The sequence below is a fragment of the Mobula birostris genome, chromosome 3 (assembly GCF_030028105.1).
Source record: "Mobula birostris isolate sMobBir1 chromosome 3, sMobBir1.hap1, whole genome shotgun sequence".
NCBI classification, from domain to species: Eukaryota; Metazoa; Chordata; class Chondrichthyes; order Myliobatiformes; family Myliobatidae; genus Mobula; species Mobula birostris.
Window position 1 is genome coordinate 1,363,583 of NC_092372.1, and position 18,774 is coordinate 1,382,356.

At 45.7% G+C, this 18,774-nt stretch overlaps 1 protein-coding gene across 2 annotated transcripts in view; it reads right to left on the reverse strand.

Annotated features, from left to right (window-relative positions):
- Nucleotides 1-18,774, reverse strand: part of LOC140194846 (NACHT, LRR and PYD domains-containing protein 3-like) — a 106,321-nt gene that overhangs the window by 54,846 nt on the left and 32,701 nt on the right. For both annotated transcript variants that reach the window (XM_072252122.1, XM_072252121.1), the window contains exon 4: nucleotides 7,357-7,674. In XM_072252122.1, coding sequence (XP_072108223.1) covers nucleotides 7,357-7,674 — 318 coding nt within the window. The remainder of the gene's footprint in view (nucleotides 1-7,356; nucleotides 7,675-18,774) is intronic.

The following is an 18,774-nucleotide window of genomic DNA, read 5'->3' on the forward strand; positions in this document are numbered from 1 at the left end:
AGAAAATGATCCCCACCGAAACCACGGATGCTGAGGAAACTCTGTAAAGTTGTCGCAGCCCGTTAAATGCAAATTACTGAACCAGCTAAATGTAGGTGGAATTGGTGATCACCAATGTGAGTGTATGGATTCAGAATTGCTTTTTGTAAGGCAGCGTACAACAGCGCCATTCGAACGGTCCAGGGTGACGGTTACTGTCCAGCAAGAGTTCTCACTCAATGTCAGCAAGTCTAAGGAACTGATTACAGCCTTCAGGAAAAAGAGACCAGAGGTCCCTGAGCCATTTCTCGTCAGACAACCAGAAGCGGAGTGGGTTAGCGACTTCAAGTACCGATATGTTATTATTTCGGAGGAACTGTCTTGTGCCAAGCATATGAGTGCAATTCTGAAGAAAACACGGCAGTGCCTCAATGTTTGAGCATTTTTCAGAGATTTCTCATCACATCTAAAACCTTGACAGATTTCCATGAATATGCAATGCAGTAAATTGACAGGCTGCATGACAGCCTGGCATGGATGCACCAATGCCCTAAAATGTAATGGATATGGTGCAGATCATCAAGCGCACAGCCCTCCCAATCATGGATCCTGCCATCATCTCCACGTTTCTGCAGGCGGTTATCCACTTATGTGACGGCTGCTCTCCACAGATTTGTGTTGCCCGTACTCCTCCACTTCTCCACTGTTCTTCTTTTCATAGAACATAGAATAGTACAGCACAATACAGGCCCATAGGCACACAATGTTGTGCCGACCCTCAAACCCTGCCTCCCATATAAGCCCCCACCTTAAATTCCTCCATATACCTGTCTAGTAGTCTCTTAAATGTCACTAGTGTATCTGCCTCCACCACTGACTCAGGCAGTGCATTCCACGCACCAACCACTCTCTGAGTAAAAAACCTTCCTCTAATATCCCCCTTGAACTTCCCACCCCTTACCTTAAACCCATCTCCTCTTGTATTGAGCAGTGGTGTCCTGGGGAAGAGGCGCTGGCTATCAACTCTATCTATTCCTCTTATTATCTTGTACACCTCTATCACGTCTCCTCTCATCCTCCTTCTCTCCAAAGAGTAAGGCCCTAGCTCCCTTAATCTCTGATCATAATTCATACCTTCTAAACCAGGCAGCATCCTGGTAAATATCCTCTGTACCCTTTCCAATGCTTCCACATCCTTCCTATAGTGAGGCGACCAGAACTGGACACAGTACTCCAAGTGTGGCTTAACCAGAGTTTTATAGAGCTGCATCATTACATTGCGACTCTTAAAGTCTATCCCTCGACTTATGAAAGCTAACACCCCATAAGCTTTCTTAACTACCCTATTCACCTGTGAGGCAACTTTCAGGGATCTGTGGACATGTTCCCCGAGATCCCTCTGCTCCTCCACACTACCAAGTATCCTGCCATTTACTTTGCACTCTGGCTTGGAATTTGTCTTGGAATCTGACAGAATATTCCCCAGGCTGCTCCACGAGGCGAGAGAAGAGATTGCTGAGCCTCTGGCTAGGATCTTTATGTCCTTGTTGTCCACGGGAATGGTACCGGAGGATTGGAGGGATGCCAATGTTGTCCCCTTGTTCAAAAAAGGTAGTAGGGATAGTCCGGGTAATTATAGACCAGTGAGCCTTACGTCTCTGGTGGGAAAGCTGTTGGAAAAGATTCTTAGTGATAGGATCTATAGGCATTTAGAGAATCATGGTCTGATCAGGGGAAGTCAGCATGGCTTTGTGAAGGACAGATCGTGTCTAACAAGCCTGATAGAGTTCTTTGAGGAGGTGACGAGGCATATAGATGAGGGTAGTGCAGTGGATGTGATCTATATGGATTTTAGTAAGGCATTCGACAAGGTTCCACATGGTAGGCTTATTCAGAAAGTTAGAAGGCATGGGATCCAGGGAAGTTTGGCCAGGTGGATTCAGAATTGGCTTGCCTGCAGAAGGCAGAGGGTGGTGATGGAGGGAGTGCATTCAGATTGGAGGATTGTGACTAGTGGTGTCCCACAAGGATCTGTTTTGGGACCTCTACTTTTCGTGATTTTTATTAACGACCTGGATGTGGGGGTAGAAGTGTGGGTTGGCAAGTTTGCAGACGACACAAAGGTTGGTGGTGTTGTAGACAATGTAGAGGATTGTCAAAGATTGCAGAGAGACATTGATAGGATGCAGGAGTGGGCTGAAAAGTGGCAGATGGAGTGCAACCCAGATAAGTGCGAGGTGGTACACTTTGGAAGGACAAACTCCAAGGCAGAGTACAAAGTAAATGGCAGGATACTTGGTAGTTTGGAGGAGCAGAGGGATCTTGGGATACATGTCCACAGATCCCTAAAAGTTGCCTCACAGGTGGATAGAGTAGTTAAGAAAGCTTATGGGGTGTTAGCTTTCATAAGTCGAGGGATAGAGTTTAAGAGTCGCGATGTAATGATGCAGCTCTATAAAACTCTGGTTAGGCCACACTTGGAGTACTGTGTCCAGTTCTGGTCACCTCACTATAGGAAGGATGTGGAAGCATTGGAAAGGGTACAGAGGAGATTTACCAGGATGCTGCCTGGTTTAGAAGGTATGCATTATGATCGGAGATTAAGGGAGCTCGGGTTTTACTCTTTGGAGAGAAGGAGGATGAGAGGAGACATGATAGAGGTGTACAAGATAATAAGAGGAATAGATAGAGTGGATAGCCAGCGCCTCTTCCCCAGGGCACCACTGCTCAATACAAGAGGACATGGCGTTAAGGTAAGGGGTGGGAAGTTCAAGGGGGATATTAGAGGAAGGTTTTTTACTCAGAGAGTGGTTGGTGCGTGGAGTGCACTGCCTGAGTCAGTGGTGGAGGCAGATACACTAGTGAAGTTTAAGAGACAACTAGACAGGTATATGGAGGAATTTAAGGTGGGGGCTTATATGGGAGGCAGGGTTTGAGGGTCGGCACAACATTGTGGGCCGAAGGGCCTGTACTGTGCTGTACTATTCTATGTTCTATGTTTTAATGTATTTTAGCAACTCCAACACCTCCTCTCCCTTAATATCAACGTGTTCCAGAACATCAACATCACTCATATTGTCCTCACCATCATCAAGTTCCTTCTCATTGGTGAATATCAAAGAGAAGTATTCATTGAGGACCTCGCTCACTTCCACAACCTCCAGGCACATCTTCCCACCTTTATCTCTAATTGGTCCTACCTTCACTCCTGTCATCCTTTTTTTCTTCACATAATTGAAGAATGCCTTGGGGTTTTCCTTTACCTTACGCACCATGGCCTTCTCATGCCCCCTTCTTGCTCTTCTCAGCCCCTTCTTAAGCTCCTTTCTTGCTTCCATATATTCCTCAATAGACCCATCTGATCCTTGCTTCCTAAACCTCATGTATGCTGCCTTCTTCTACCTGACTAGATTTTCCACCTCACTTGTCACCCATGGTTCCTTCACCCTACCATTCTTTATCCTCCTCACCGGGACAAATTTATCCCTAACATCTCGCAAGAGATCTCTAAACATCGACCACATATCCATAGTACATTTCCCTGCAAAAACATCATCCCAATTCACACCCGCAAGTTCTAGCCTTGTAGCCTCATAATTTACCTTTCCCCAATTAAAAATTTTCCTGTCCTCTCTGATTCTATCTTTTTCCATGATAATGCTAAAGGTCAGGGAGTGGTGGTCACTGTCCCCCAGATGCTCACCCACTGAGAGATCTGTGACCTGACCCGGTTCATTACCTAGTACTAGATCTAGTATGGCATTCCCTCTGGTCGGCCTGTCCATATACTGTGACAGGAATCCGTCCTGGACACACTTAACAAACTCTGCCCCATCTAAACCCTTGGAACTAATCAGGTGCCAATCAATATTAGGGAAGTTAAAGTCACCCATGATAACAATCCTGCTATTTTTGCACCTTTCCAAAATCTGCCTCCCAATCTGCTCCTCTGTATCTCTGCTGCTACCAGGGGGCCTATAGAATACCCCCAATAGAGTAACTACTCCCTTCCTGTTCCTGACTTCCACCCATATTGACTCAAAAGAGGATCCTGCTACATTACTCACCCTTTCTGGAGCTGTAATAGTATCCCTGACCAGTAATGCCACCCCTCCTCCCGTTTTTCCGTCCTCTCTATCCCTTTTAAAGCACTGAAATCCAGGAATATCGAGAAACTATTCCTGCCCTGGTGCCAGCCAAGTCTCTGTAATGGCCACTACATCATGATTCCATGTATATATCCAAGCTCTCAGTTCATCACCTTTGTTCCTGATGCTTCTTGCATTGAGGTACACACATTTCAGCCCTTCTACCTTACTGTCTTTACACCGTTTATTCTGCTTCTCTTTCCTCAAAGCATCTCTGTATGTTAGATCTGGATTTACTCCATGCATTTCTTTCACTGCTCTATTGCTCCGGGTCCCATCCCCCTCGCAAATTAGTTTAAACCCTCCCGAACCATGCTAGCAAACCCACCTGCAAGGATATTGCTCCCTCTCGAGTTCAGGTGCAACCCATCCAATCTGTACAGGTCCCACCTTCCCCAGAAGAGATCCCAATGATCTAAAAATCTAAAAGCCTGCTCCCTGCACCAACTCCTCAGCCACGCATTCAACTGCCATCTCCTCCAATTCTTACCATCAATGTCACGTAGCACTGGCAGCAATCCTGAGAACGCCACCCTTGAGGTCCTGTTCTTCAGCCTTCTGCCTAGTTCCCAAAACTCACACTTCAGGACCTTATCCCTCTTCCTGCCTATGTTGTTGGTCCCAACATGTATCACGACTTCTGGTTGCTTTCCCTCTTGTACCAGATCAGATCAATCTGTTATGTTTCAATTCACTGCCTGAATCTGATCTGACTGACCTGCGTCAGTTTCTAACTGTATCTGGCCCAAGGCTACAATGATATTGCCTCATGTTTTTTTTTACCCAAGACTTGCAACCTAGATCATTTATTTTGTTATTTCCCACTCAGACTAGTTCAAACCCAAACAACCAGGACAGCCGAAACACTGGGCCCAAACCATCAAAGACAGGCTGCATTCCCAAATGAAAGCCGTGGTTCATCGTCTGCTGAAGGCTAGATCTGTGGCATTAAAGGCTGGCGACACAGATCTGTACCAGGGGACCAAGTATGAGGTGAATGGCTATCACAAGGGTGAAGAAACAATTTTCTATGATGTTGGAGGTGACATTAGATGTCAACAACTCTGGCAGAGTTTGCAAACCATTAATTCCTACAAAGCGAAACCCAATAGAATGCATGGTAGCGATGCTTCACTACCATATTAACCCTAAGCCTTCTATGCCCACATTGAAAGGAAGAATATAACTACAGCTGTGAAGATCCCTGATGCTCTCGGTGACCCTGTGATCTCTCTGTCAAGGGGCCAATGTCTTTAAAGAAACCAAACCCCCGCAAGGCGGAAGGTGCAGATGCAGAACATGGCAAGGTGCCAAAAACTTGCGCTAACCAACCAATGGGAGTATTCAAGGACATTTTCAATCTCTCACTGCTATGGGCGGAAGTTCCCACTTGCTTCAAAAAGGCAACAATTATACCAGTGCCGAAGAAGAATAATGTGTGCTGCCTTCATGACTATCGCCCGGTAGCACTGATATCTACAGTGATGAAATGATTTGATAGGATGGTCATGTCTAGACTCAGCACTTGCCTCAGCACGGACCTGGACCTATTGCAATTTGCCTATCACCACAATAGGTCAACAGCAGGCACAATCTCAATGGCTCATTACACGGCTTTAGACCACCTGGACAAGACAAACAGCTGTCAGGATGCTGTTCATCGACTATAGCTCAGCATTGAAGAACATCATTCCCACAATCCTGATTGAGAAGCCACAGAATGTGGGCTCCTGTACCACCCTCTGCAATTGGATCCTCGACATTCTTACCGGAAGACAGCAATCAGTGCGGATTGGTGATAACATCGCTGTCTTGCTGTCGATCAGTATGGTGCAGCTCAGCCCACTGCTCTACTCTGTCTACAGTCATGACTGTGTGGCTAGGCATAGCCCAAATACCATCTATAAATCTGCTGATGATACAACCATTGTTGGTAGAATCTCAGATGGAGACAAAAGGGCGTACAGGAGAGTGATATGCCAACATGTGGAGTGGTGCCGCAGCAACAACCTGGCACTCAATGTCAGTAAAGCGGAAAAGCTGATTGTGGACTTCAGGAATGGTAAGACGAAGGAACGCATACCAATCCTTATAGAAAGATCAAAGTGCAGAGAGTGATCTGGGTGTCAAGATCTCTTGAGGACCGAACCTGGCCCCAAAATACCGATGTAACTACAAAGAAGGAAGGCAGCGTCTATACTTCATTAGGAGCTTGTAGAGATTTGGTATGTCAACAAAAAACACTCAATAACTTCTATAGATGTACTGTGGAGAGCATTCTAACAGGCTGTATCCCTCTCTACTATAGGGGAGGGGGCTACAGCATAGGCTGAAAGAAGCCGCAGAGGGCCAGAAATTTATTCGGCTCCAGCTTGGGTACTAGCTAACAAATTACCCAGGACACCTTCAAGAAGCAGTGTCTCTGAGAGGCAACATCCATTATTAAGGACCTCCATGGACCACCAGCACCAAAGGCATCCTCGTTTCACACTTTTACCATCAGGTAGGAGGTACAGAAGCCTGAAGGCACACAGTCAGCGCTTAGGGAACACCTTCTCCCCACTGTCATCCAATTCCGAAATGGAAAGTGATCCCTGCATCATGTCTATTTTGAAAGAGTCCTTCAGTGTTCCAGAGCAGTGACATTGTTGGCAGTGCGTTCCAGGGCATCACAGGACACTTCAGCTGACGTGCCAGGGTTAAACTGCCCACAAGATCACACAAAGCAATTATCAACTCAACACCACACACACACATGAACAGTCTCTCACACACACACACACTCACACACACACGCCCAGATGCTAAAGAATTAATGTGATTCAAAACACGGAATGGGATTATCCAGTTCGAATACTAAACAGTAATGAGTGAAAAATTGAAGTAAGTTCTGTATCAAAGAGTAGTTCTTTTTTAAAGTAAACTGGCGTAATCATGCCGGATGTGAAAGTCAGGCTGAGCTAGGGTCATACGGCCTCGGGTTCCACAGCCACAAGCCCCCACGATCTTATTTTGTCCACCCAGCCGACACCTAACTGGCAAGATCCCATAGCAAACATAGGGCAGAGTTATCCTATGCATTGGCTAACATTTCCCAATCAATAAAAGATAAACCTTCAAGATGTCAGTGACTTACAGTGTAACAAAGTAAGTTGGAAAGTGGAGATAAAACAAATAAAAAACAGCAACCCTCCAATACATGAGCGAACAAGACCAATGTCTCACTTACCAGTGACTTCGAGAGCGACAGTCGCTAAGGTTTTTGGGCCACGGATTGGAACCATGTTCACGCGGTACACCCCACTGTCTGACTCGTTCACCGACTTCAGCAGTAGCGACCCGGTGGAGGTGAATAGCTCTGCTCGCGATGTATACAAATTATCAATAGACACGAGTTGATCGATCCACTGACAGACCGTTTTCCCGTTAAAGGTCCAGCTTCCACTTGAGATCTTCCCCGATGGCCACACTGAAAAGAATGCATCTCCCCCGATGGCTGCATATATTTTACTGCGCTCTACGTTGATGGTAAAGTGCTGAGACTCACCTGAGGAAGAGGAAATTCGTATGAGAGTAAAGCGACAATGGTGCAAAAACTGGAGAAATGTACGTACAGTAGCTCAGTAATTACAGATATTTATAATCTATACGCAGCTCAATACATAGATCGCCTCTTGTAAACTAATCTTCTGTCCACTGCTCTGTTGATTCTCTGAATACCAGCTGTCCGAGAAACCCTCACCAGCGGTTATGAAGAAACAAAGAACAAGCGCTGGAAACAGCAGCAGCGCCATATCGAGAGAACAGCGTCTGCCTTCTATTACACTCGGGGACAGAACCATACTTCCTGGTCTCCGGGCTACATCATTTGCTTCAGTCGTCAGAAGTGCCAGAGCTCATTGGACCGAACCCCGTCCAGCAAATCTAATTTGCTTGCACGCACATGCAGACAAACAAACACACACACGTTTCCATCCAGGGGGTCAGTCTGGACATGGTGGAGGATTACAAATGCCTGGAGATACGAATTGACAATAAGCTGGACTGGTCAAAGAACACTGAGGCTGTCTACAAGAAGGGTCAGAGCTGTCTCTATTTCCTGTTGAGACTGAGGTCCTTTAACATCTGCCAGACGATGCTGAGGATGTTCTACGAGTCTGTGGTGGCCAGTGCTATCATGTTTGCTGTTGTGTGCTGGGGCAGCAGGCTGAGGGTAGCAGACACCAACAGAATCAACAAACTCATTCGTAAGGCCAGTGATGTTGTGGGGATGGAACTGGACTCTCTGACGGTGGTGTCTGAAAAGAGGATGCTGTCCAAGTTGCATGCCATCTTGGACAATGTCTCCCATCCACTACATAATGTACTGGGTGGGCACAGGAGTACATTCAGCCAGAGACTCATTCCACCGAGATGCAGCACAGAGCGTCATAGGAAGTCATTCCTGCCTGTGGCCATAAACTTTACAACTCCTCCCCTGGAGGGTCAGACACCCTGAGCCAATAGGTCCTGGACTTATTTCCTGGCATAATTTACATATTACTATTTAACTATTTATGGTTTTATTACTATTTATTATTTATGGTGCAACTGTAATGAAAACCAATTTCCCCCGGGATCAATGAAGTATGACTATGACTATGACTATCTCACACACACACACACACACACACACCTGTCATGTAAGACCCTGATTTTCCTGGTGATGATGTCAGTGAGTCTGCTTACAGTTCGTTCTACCCAATTGTGAAATCTGCCACTCATTTGTCGTCGCTCAGGATTTATTAGCGGTGTGATTTGGTGGGGGAGGATATCCAAAACCAGAAGAAAGGTTCTGAGTGAGTCGTCATGCAATCATGGACGTGTTTTTACTCAAAGCGGGTGGTGAACACTTGGCATTCTCTGACTTGGAGAACTCTGAATATGGTGCTGGTTGGGGTCAGGGAGGGGGGACGCTTAGTATTTCTATCATTCAGAATTTCCAGCCGAGTCTGAAGAGTGCTTGGACTTCTTGGATGCTATACGTATTGGAGCATGGATATGAGACAAAGATCAGATTAGCCTTCATCGTCTCATGGGAGGAGCGAAACAGGGGAGCCACACGTTCTGCTCCACGTTCTCATGTTTAGATCTTAGTAATGGCCGTTTCTCAAGTCCAGGTTTCGATCTTAGAAAAAGGGAGTGCAAGTCAGAATTTTCACTATCTACCTTATCAATCTCTCTCAGCGTTCTTATACATGATCAATGACTATCCGGTTGGCGTGCTATCTCAATGCACGTCTGCCTAACCCTGATGTAATGTACGCTGGATTTCATGTGTAATTCCCCCCAAGCCCTGTGCAGTTTAAGCTATATTTCAGACCATGATTTTCCAAAATCGTTGTTATAACACCACCATCACGTATGTTTTCAGAGCATGCTATAGGTTCATGTCAAATTAACATTATTCCCCATATTTACTCAAATAAATCCTCCTACTAACACGAACAAAAATACACACCTATTCACCATTATTTCTGCAAAGTAGAATTTGCTTAGTGTATTCATGGAAACTGCGACTGTTGCTGCAAAATATCCTTTTGAAAATCAGCATGAATAAGCAACAACTATATTTTTAATTCTGTGGAGCATATAATCATTAATTTAGCTGCTGTGACCGTGGCACATTTTGGTCCAACATAAATAATTGTTTGTTTTTTTGTCCCCTGTGCCTCCCTGTTCTGGGAATGAAGGCGAAAGTGTTGTGAAAGTTCAGATAGTTCTGATGTTATCTCCCTCTGTAATCAGTTCATTCACCATTAACCAAACTCAATAATGTGGGTTCTCTCCACCAGCTTCCCATGTAGATAATGATTAGTGTAGTCTCCTAACTACAAAGAGAAAGACATGCTACCCATTTTCAGAATAAATTATGAAAGAAAATTAAGCGATGATACAGAGTGGTTCCCATATATGAAAAGGGTATTCCTGTACTCGGCAGCTTCATTTCCAAGACTTTCAATCGATGCGCATAGTATCCATGACTTCTTCAATGCGCCATGTCTCAAAAAGGCAACATGCATCATTGAAGACCCACAACACAAAGGTCTTGCCCTCTTCTCAGTGGGGCAATCGGGAATGAGGTAGAGAAGCCTAACAGCGCACACTTGACGATTCAGGAACAGCTTCTTCTTTTCTGCCACTCGATCTCTGAATGGGTACTGAACCTATGAACACTACCCTGTACTTTTTTCATGACTTGTGTCAATATATTGCATCTGATTCTGACAAAAGGAGATTCACAACTGCACACTGTGATAAATGCCGTCAGTGATAATACAATACCGGCCGTACTTCCAGTGTCTCAGTTGAAAGAGCAACTGCACAGAACGCAGGCGAGAGCACGGTTCTACAGGGGGACAGTGCACAATCCGCGGGCCCAGGGTCACTATGGAAGGCAATGGTCACTTGCGTCACCAAGCCATCTCCACCTTGCAGGTTGGTCTGATCTGATCTCGCACCTCGGCTCCCCTATCTGCAGAATCTTTACTGTCGCCTTAACGACGAGTAACACGACACGACTATGGCATCCTTGACACAGTGGTGTCAAGAAAACAACCTCAATGTCGCAAAAACAAAGCAGCTGATTGTGGACTACAGCAGAAATGGAGCCAGGCTAACCCCTATTGACATCAATGGATCCAGGGTTCAGAGGGTGAACAGCTTTAGGTTCCTCAGCATCACGTCACCGAGGATAACATGTAGTCTGTAAGAGGCGCTGTTGCACCTTTTTCACCTCAGACGGTTGAACAAGTTTAGTATGGGCCCCCAAAACCTTAGAACTCTTAGAGAGGGCACAATTGAGTGCATCCTGATAGGCTGCATCAGTGCCTGGTATGGGAACCTCAATCACAGGACTCTGCACACAGCCCAGCACATCTGTAGATGTGAACTTGCCACTATTCAGGATATATTCAAAGACAGGTGTGTAAAAATGGCCTGAAGGCTCGTTGGAGGCCCGAGTCAGCCCAACTACAAATGTTCCAACTGCTACCATTTGGTAAATGGTACCGCAGCATAAAACCCAGGACAGCTTCTTCCACCGGGCCATCAGACTGATTAATTCATATTGATACAATTGTATTTCTATATTGTATTGACTGTCTTGTTGTTTGTACTATCTATTATCATCTTCATGGCTTGGTTTCGCAAACAAAGATTTAGGAAGGGGGCTGCCTACGTCTGCTGCAGGTTCGCTGGTGGCTGACGAGGCCAATACGGGACAGGCAGGTCCGGCCACAGCGGCTGCAAAGGAAATTCTGTTCTGGGTTTGGCGCTGCTGTGTCACGGTTCTTCCTCCTTCTCCTTTTGTCCTCAATGCCAGCCCTGCGTGCATTCTCGAAGGAGGAGACAGGCTGGTGAATGGTCTCCAGGCCTCACGATCGGAGGCTAGATTAGACCACTGGCGATGGTCAATGTGACAGGCACCAAGGGATTTCTTCAGAGAGTCCATGTAATTTACCATAAATAATTGCACATTGCACATTCAGATGGAGACGTAAGGTAAATATGTTTACTCCTCATGTATACGAAAGATGTAAGTAATAAAGTCAATTCAGTCATTCAATTTATTCCCGGCTAATGTATCTTCACTGGAGTGCAAGTCATAGGAGCTAGGGGTAAGACTGCTGTATTGGAGGGACACAAGTGATTATTGTGTCTTCTGTTTCACTGAGACACTGCTCACCTCTCAGTCCACCAGATGGACCGGTCGGCAGCATCAGGTACGAACAGAGGCAGCGGCGGAGTCTGCTTCATCATTAACCGATCATGGTGCTCAGGCAGTGGGGAATACTGTGTGAATGTGGCTCCAAATAATGTCCCCATGACCTCGCCGATCATCACTCTGCGAGTCATTGAGTGACATTTAGTCATATACGGTTATGCATTCTCCGATGATTACTTTCATTTTATTCCTGTGACGAATGCATAATGCCCTGGTTCACATCTTTGCTGTTATGCTGTAGGTTTTTCGCTTGGTAGTTCTGTGAGAGGGGGCTGTTCTGTTTCAGCCTCCTTTGGTTATTGTTGAAGATAAGGGATGATGTTGAATGTGTGCCATCAATTAACAGGAGGTTTTCTTGATGAGGGACAATAATGTTGGTCATGGGCTTTTGGTTCAGTGGAAGATGAAAAGAAAAAATGTAGCATACGATCTGGTTGGAGACCGATTGTTCAAGATGGATTAAAAAATTAGATGCAACAAGATGGCGCTGCGTACAGTGGCCATGTTGCGAGCTCTGTTCCAAATCTACAGTATACTACTAATTTCTACAATTTCCTTCGCATTTTCTGTTCAAGTAGCTGACAGTCACATCACATACGATAGACTGACCCTTCTGAACATTAGAAAGACATTACTTATCCACTATGTGCCGCCTTTCCTACGCTGGGATCCTCTGCTTGTGCGATTCATGGGAGACTCATCTCGTACACCGCCACTACCTCGGAGGAAGGGATGAGACGGTGAGGCTGAGACGGCGTGCTAACCGGCCACGGCTCCCTTGCATATCCCTGGCTAACGTTCAGTCCCTGGACAACAAGTTATGCGAACTGAGAGCCAGAATCTTCTACCAGCCAGAAACAAAGGAATGTAACATTTTGTGGCTCGTGGAGACCTGGCTGACAGAGGAGACGGACCACGCTGTTGAACCCTCTGGGTTCTCCCTGTTCCGGGCAGATAGTCAAAAAAGTCTCTGGGAAGAGTAATGGAGGAGGGATATGCTTCATGGTCAAAAATATTTGGTGCGATCCCCGGAATGTGCATGCCCTCAAATCCTTTTGTTCCCCAGAGCTGGAATAACTGGTGCTGTTGTGTAGACGCTACTGGCTGCCGAGGGAGTTCATCACGGCTGTTATCATCACAGCGATGTATATTCCACCACAGGCTGATACTGACCTGGCTCTCAAGAAACTGTACCATCAACACGCTGGAGACTGCGCTACCAGAGGCCGCCTTCATCACCGTCGGAGATTTAAATCGAGCGTCGCTGACGCAAGTCTCTCTGAATCTTTGTCAGCACATCCAGGTGAGCTCTCTGGGAGATAGAACACTTGACCACTGCTACTCTCCCTTCCGCAGCACCTACAAAGCTCTCCTTCGCCCAGCTTTTGGAAAATCAGATCACTCGTTGTTCCCGTTTCTCCCGACGTACAGGCAGAAGCTGATACAAGAGGCTGTCATAGATACAACTGTCCCCAGTTAGTCTGACCAATTGGTCTCTATGCTGCAGGATTGCTTCCATGACGAATATTGGAATGTCTTCCATGATAGCAGGCAACTGCAGGAAACATAAAGTTGTGGTGGTAGGGGATTTTAATTTTCCATATATCGATTAGGACTCCCATACTATTAGGAGTCTAGATGGTTTAGAGTTTGTAAAGTGTGTTCAGGAAAGTTTTCTAAATCGATATACAGAGGGACCAACTAGAGGGGATGCAATATTGGATCTCCTGTTAGGAAACGAGTTAGGACAAGTGACGGAAGTCTGTGTAGGGGAGCACTTTGGTTTCAGTGATCATAACACCATTAGTTTCAACTTGATCATGGACAAGGATAGATCTGGTCCTAGGGTTGAGGTTCTGAACTGGAAGGAGGCCAAATTTGAAGAAATGAGAAAGGATCTAAAAAGCGTGGATTGGGACAGGTTGTTCTCTGACAAAGATGTGATCGGTAGGTGAGAAGCCTTCAAAGGAGAAATTTTGAGAGTGCAGAGTTTGTATGTTCCTGTCAGGATTAAAGGCAAAGTTAATAGGAATAAGGAACCTTGGTTCTCAAGGGATATTGCAACTCTGATAAAGAAGAAGAGGGAGCTGTATGACATGTATAGGAAACAGGGGGGTAAATCAGGTGCTTGAGGAGTATAAGAAGTGCAAGAAAATACTTAAGAAAGTAATCAGGAGGGCTAAAAGAAGACATGAGGTTGCCTTGGCAGTCAAGGTGAAGGATAATCCAAAGAGCTTTTACAGGTATATTAAGAGCAAAGGGATTGTAAGAGATAAAATTGGTCCTCTTGAAGATCAGAGTGGTCGGCTATGTGCGGAACCAAAGGAAATGGGGGAGACCTTAAATAGGTTTTTTGCCTCTGTATTTACTAAGGAAACTGGCATGAAGTCTATGGAATTAAGGGAATCAAGTAGTGAGGTCATGGAAACTGTACTGATTGAAAAGGAGGAGATGCTTGCTATCTTGAGGAAAATTACAGTGGATAAATCCCCAGGACCTGACAGGGTGTTCTCTCGGACCTTGAAGGGGACTAGTGTTGAAATTGCGGGAGCCCTGGCAGAAATATTTAAAATGTCGCTGTCTACGGGTGAGGTGCCGGAGGATTGGAGAGTGGCTCATGTTGTTCCGTTGTTTAAAAAAGGATCGAAAAGTAATCCGGGAAATTATAGGCCCGTAAGTTTAAAGTCTGTAGTAGGTAAGTTATTGGAGGGAGTACTAAGAGACAGATCTACAAGCATTTGGATAGACAGGGACTTATTAGAGAGAATCAACATAGCTTTGTGCGTGGTAGGTCATGTTTGACCAATCTATTGGAGTTTTTCGAGGAGGTTACCAGGAAAGTGCATGAAGGGAAGGCAGTGGATATTGTCTACATCGACTTCAGTAAGACCTTTGACAAGGTCCCGCATGGGAGGTTAGTTAGGAAAATTCAGTCGCTAGGTATACATGGAGAGGTGGTAAATTGGATTAGACATTGGCTCAATGGAAGAAGCCAAAGAGTGGTAGTAAAGAATTGCTTCTCCGAGTGGAGGCCTGTGACTAGTGGTGTGCACAGGGATCAGTGCTGGGTCCATTGTTATTTGTCATCTATATCAATGATCTGGATGATAATGTGGTAAATTGGATCAGCAAATTTGCTGATGATACAAAGATTGGAGGTGTAGTAGACAGTGAGGAAGGTTTGCAGAGCCTGCAGAGGGACTTGGACCAGCTGGAAAAATGGGCTAAAAAATGGCAGATGGAGTTTAATACAGACAAGTGTGAGGTATTGCACGTTGGAAGGACAAACCAAGGTAGAACATACAGGGTTAATGGTAAGGCACTGAAGAGTGCAGTAGAACAGAGGGATCTGGGAATACAGATACAAAATTCCCTAGAAGTGGCGTCACAGGTAGATAGGGTCGTAAAGAGAGCTCTTGGTACATTGGCCTTTATTAATCAAAGTATTGAGTATAGGAGCTGGAATGTTATGATGAGGTTGTATAGGCATTGGTGAGGCCGAATCTGGAGTATTGTGTTCAGTTTTGGTCACCAAATTACAGGAAGGATATAAATAAGGTTGAAAGAGTGCAGAGAAGGTTTACAAGGATGTTGCCGGGACTTGAGAAACTCAGTTACAGAGAAAGGTTGAATAGGTTAGGACTTTATTCCCTGGAGCGTAGAAGAATGAGGGGAGATTTGATAGAGGTATATAAAATTATGATGGGTATAGATAGAGTGAATGCAAGCAGGCTTTTTCCACTGAGGCAAGGGGAGAAAAAAACCAGAGGACATGGGTTAAGGGTGAGGGGGGAAAGGTTTAAAGGGAACATTAGTGGGGGCTTCTTCACACAGAGAGTGGTGGGAGTATGGAATGAGCTGCCAGAAGAGGTGGTAAATGCGGGTTCTTTTTTAACATTTAAGAATAAATTGGACAGATACATGGATGGGAGGTGTATGGGGGGATATGGTCCATGTGCAGGTCAGTGGGACTAGGCAGAAAATGGTTCGGCACAGCCAAGAAGGGCCAAAAGGTCTGTTTCTGTGCTGTAGTTTTCTATGGTTTTCTATAAGGATCTCTCCGAGTTCACGGATGGAGTCATGTGCATCATCGGGAAGTACATCGACGATATGGTCCCCCAGAAGTCGGTCAGGGCCTTCCCGAACCAGAAACCCTGGATCAATGGTTCCATGCAAGCAGAATTTACCGCTCGACACAGAGCTTACGTTGCCAATAATCAGCAGGAGCTCAAGAAAAGCAGCTACAATCTGTGCAAAGCCATCAAGGCTGCAAAACAACAATACAGGGACAAGACTGAGTCAAGAGTCTCTACGAATAGCACATGTGACTTGTAGCGAGGGTTGCACACCATCGCAGACCGAAGCCAAATGTAGTGGCGCCAACATCACAGCCTCTCTCCCAGGTGAGCTCAGTCGCTTTTACGCTCAGTTCGATGTCGCTAACTTTGAACCTCCAAGGAAAGCCACTGCTACAACCTGCAACGTGGTCATCTCCAAGGCTCTGGTATGCAGATGTTTCCAACGACTGGACAGTCACAAGGCTGCAGGATCGGAAGGCAGCCCAGAGTGAGTACTTAAGATGTGCGCAGCACAACTGGCAGGTGTGTTTACAGACATTTTTAATCTCTCCCTCTCCCAGTGCCGACCTGGACTTATTTTCCATCTGGCACAGTTTGCATTTTGTTGTTTGATTGTTGGGGTTTTTTTGTGTTGCTATATTTACGCTCTATTCTTGGTTGGTGCGGCTGTAACGAAACCAAATTTCCCTCAGGATTGATAAAGTATATCTATTTATCTATCTATCTATCTATTTGGAGAAGGAGGATGCTTATGTGAGAATGTTGTTCTTGGACTACAGTTCTGTATTCAACACCATAATTTCCTCCAGGCTCAACAGGAAGCTCAGAGACCTCGGCCTTGACCCTGCCTTATGCACCTGGATCCTGGACTTCCTGTCAGATTGCTGACAGGTGGTAAGAATGGGCTCCCTCATCTCCAACCCTCTGACTCTCAATACAGGAGCCCCTTAGGGCTGCGTACTGAGTCCCTGCCTTTATTCCCTGTATACCATAAGACCATAAGACCATAAGACACCCATTCGGCCCATCGAGACTGCTCCGCCATTTTATCATGAGCTGATACATTCTCCCATTTAGTCCTACTCCCCTGCCACCTCACCATAACCTTTGATGCCCTGGCTACTCAGATACCTATCAATCTCTGCCTTAAATACACCCAATGACTTGACCTCCACTGCTGCCCGTGGCAACGAATTCCATAGATTCACCACCCTCTGACTAAAAGAATTTCTTCGCACTTCTGTTCTGAATGGGTGCCCTTCAATCCTTAAGTCATGCCCTCTTGTACTAGACTCACCCATCATGGGAAACAACTTTGCCACATCCACTCTGTCCATGACTTTCAACATTTGAAATGTTTCTATGAGGTCTCCCCTCATTCTTCTAAACTCCAAGGAACACAGTCCAAGAGTGGACAAACGTTCCTCATATGTTAACTCTCTCATTCCCGGAATCATCCTAGTGAATCTTCTCTGTACCCTCTCCAACGTCAGCACATCCTTTCTTAATTAAGGAGACCAAAACTGCCCACAGTACTCCAAATGAGGACTCAGCAGCGCCTTATAGAGCCTCAACATCACATCCCTGCTCCTATACTCTATTCCTCTAGAAATGAATGCCAACATTGCACTCGCCTTCTTCACTACTGACTCAACCTGGAGGTTAACTTTAAGGGTATCCTGTACGAGGACTCCCAAGTCCCGTTGCATCTCTGAACTTTGAATTCTTTCCCCATTTAAATAATAGTCTGCCCATTTATTTTTTCTGCCAAAGTGCATAACCATACACTTTCCAACATTGTACTTCATTTGCCACTTCTCTGCCCATTCTTCCAATCTATCCAAGTCTCTCTGCAGACTCTCCGTTTCCTCAGCACTACCGGCCCCTCCACCTACCTTCGTATCGTCAGCAAACTTAGCCACAAATCCATCTATTCCATAATCCAAATCGTTGATGTACAATGTAAAAAGAAGCGGCCCCAACACGGACCCCTGTGGAACACCACTGGTAACCGGCAACCAACCAGAATAGGATCCCTTTATTCCCGCTCTCTGTTTCCTGCCAATCAGTCAACGCTCTATCCACGTATGTAACTTTCCCATAATTCCATGGGCTCTTATCTTGTTAAGTAGCCTCATGTGTGGCACCTTGTCAAAGGCCTTCTGAAAATCCAAATATGCAACATCCACTGCATCTCCCTTGTCTAGCCTACTGGTAATTACCCATGACAGTGTCGCCACCCACAGCTCCAATCTGCTAATTAAATTTGCCAATGACACTACATTGATTGGCCTAATCTCAAACAATAACGAGGTGGCCTACAGGGAAGATGTCATCTCTCTGACACAGTGGTGTCAAGAAAACAACCTCTCCCTCAGTGTCGTAAAAAAACAAAGGAGCTGATATTGGATTACGGGAGGAATTGAAACAGGCTAAACCCTATTAACAGCAATGGATCTGGATTTGAGAGGGTAAACAGCTTCAAGTTCCTCAGATTCCACATCACCAAAGATCTCACGTGGTCTGTACACACCAGCTGTGCAGTGAAAAGGGCGCAACAGTGCCTCTTTCACCTCAGGCGGTTGAAGATGTTTGGTATGTGCCCCTAAATCCGAAGAACTTTCTACAGGGGCACAACTGAGAGCATCCTGAAATGCCTGTTATGGGAAATCTAACTCCCTCAATCACAGGTCTCTGCAGGGAGTGGTGCGGATAGCCCAGCATATCCGTAGTTGTGAACTTCCCATGATTCAGGACATTTACAAAGACAAGTGTGAAAAAAGGGCCCGAAGGACCATTGGGA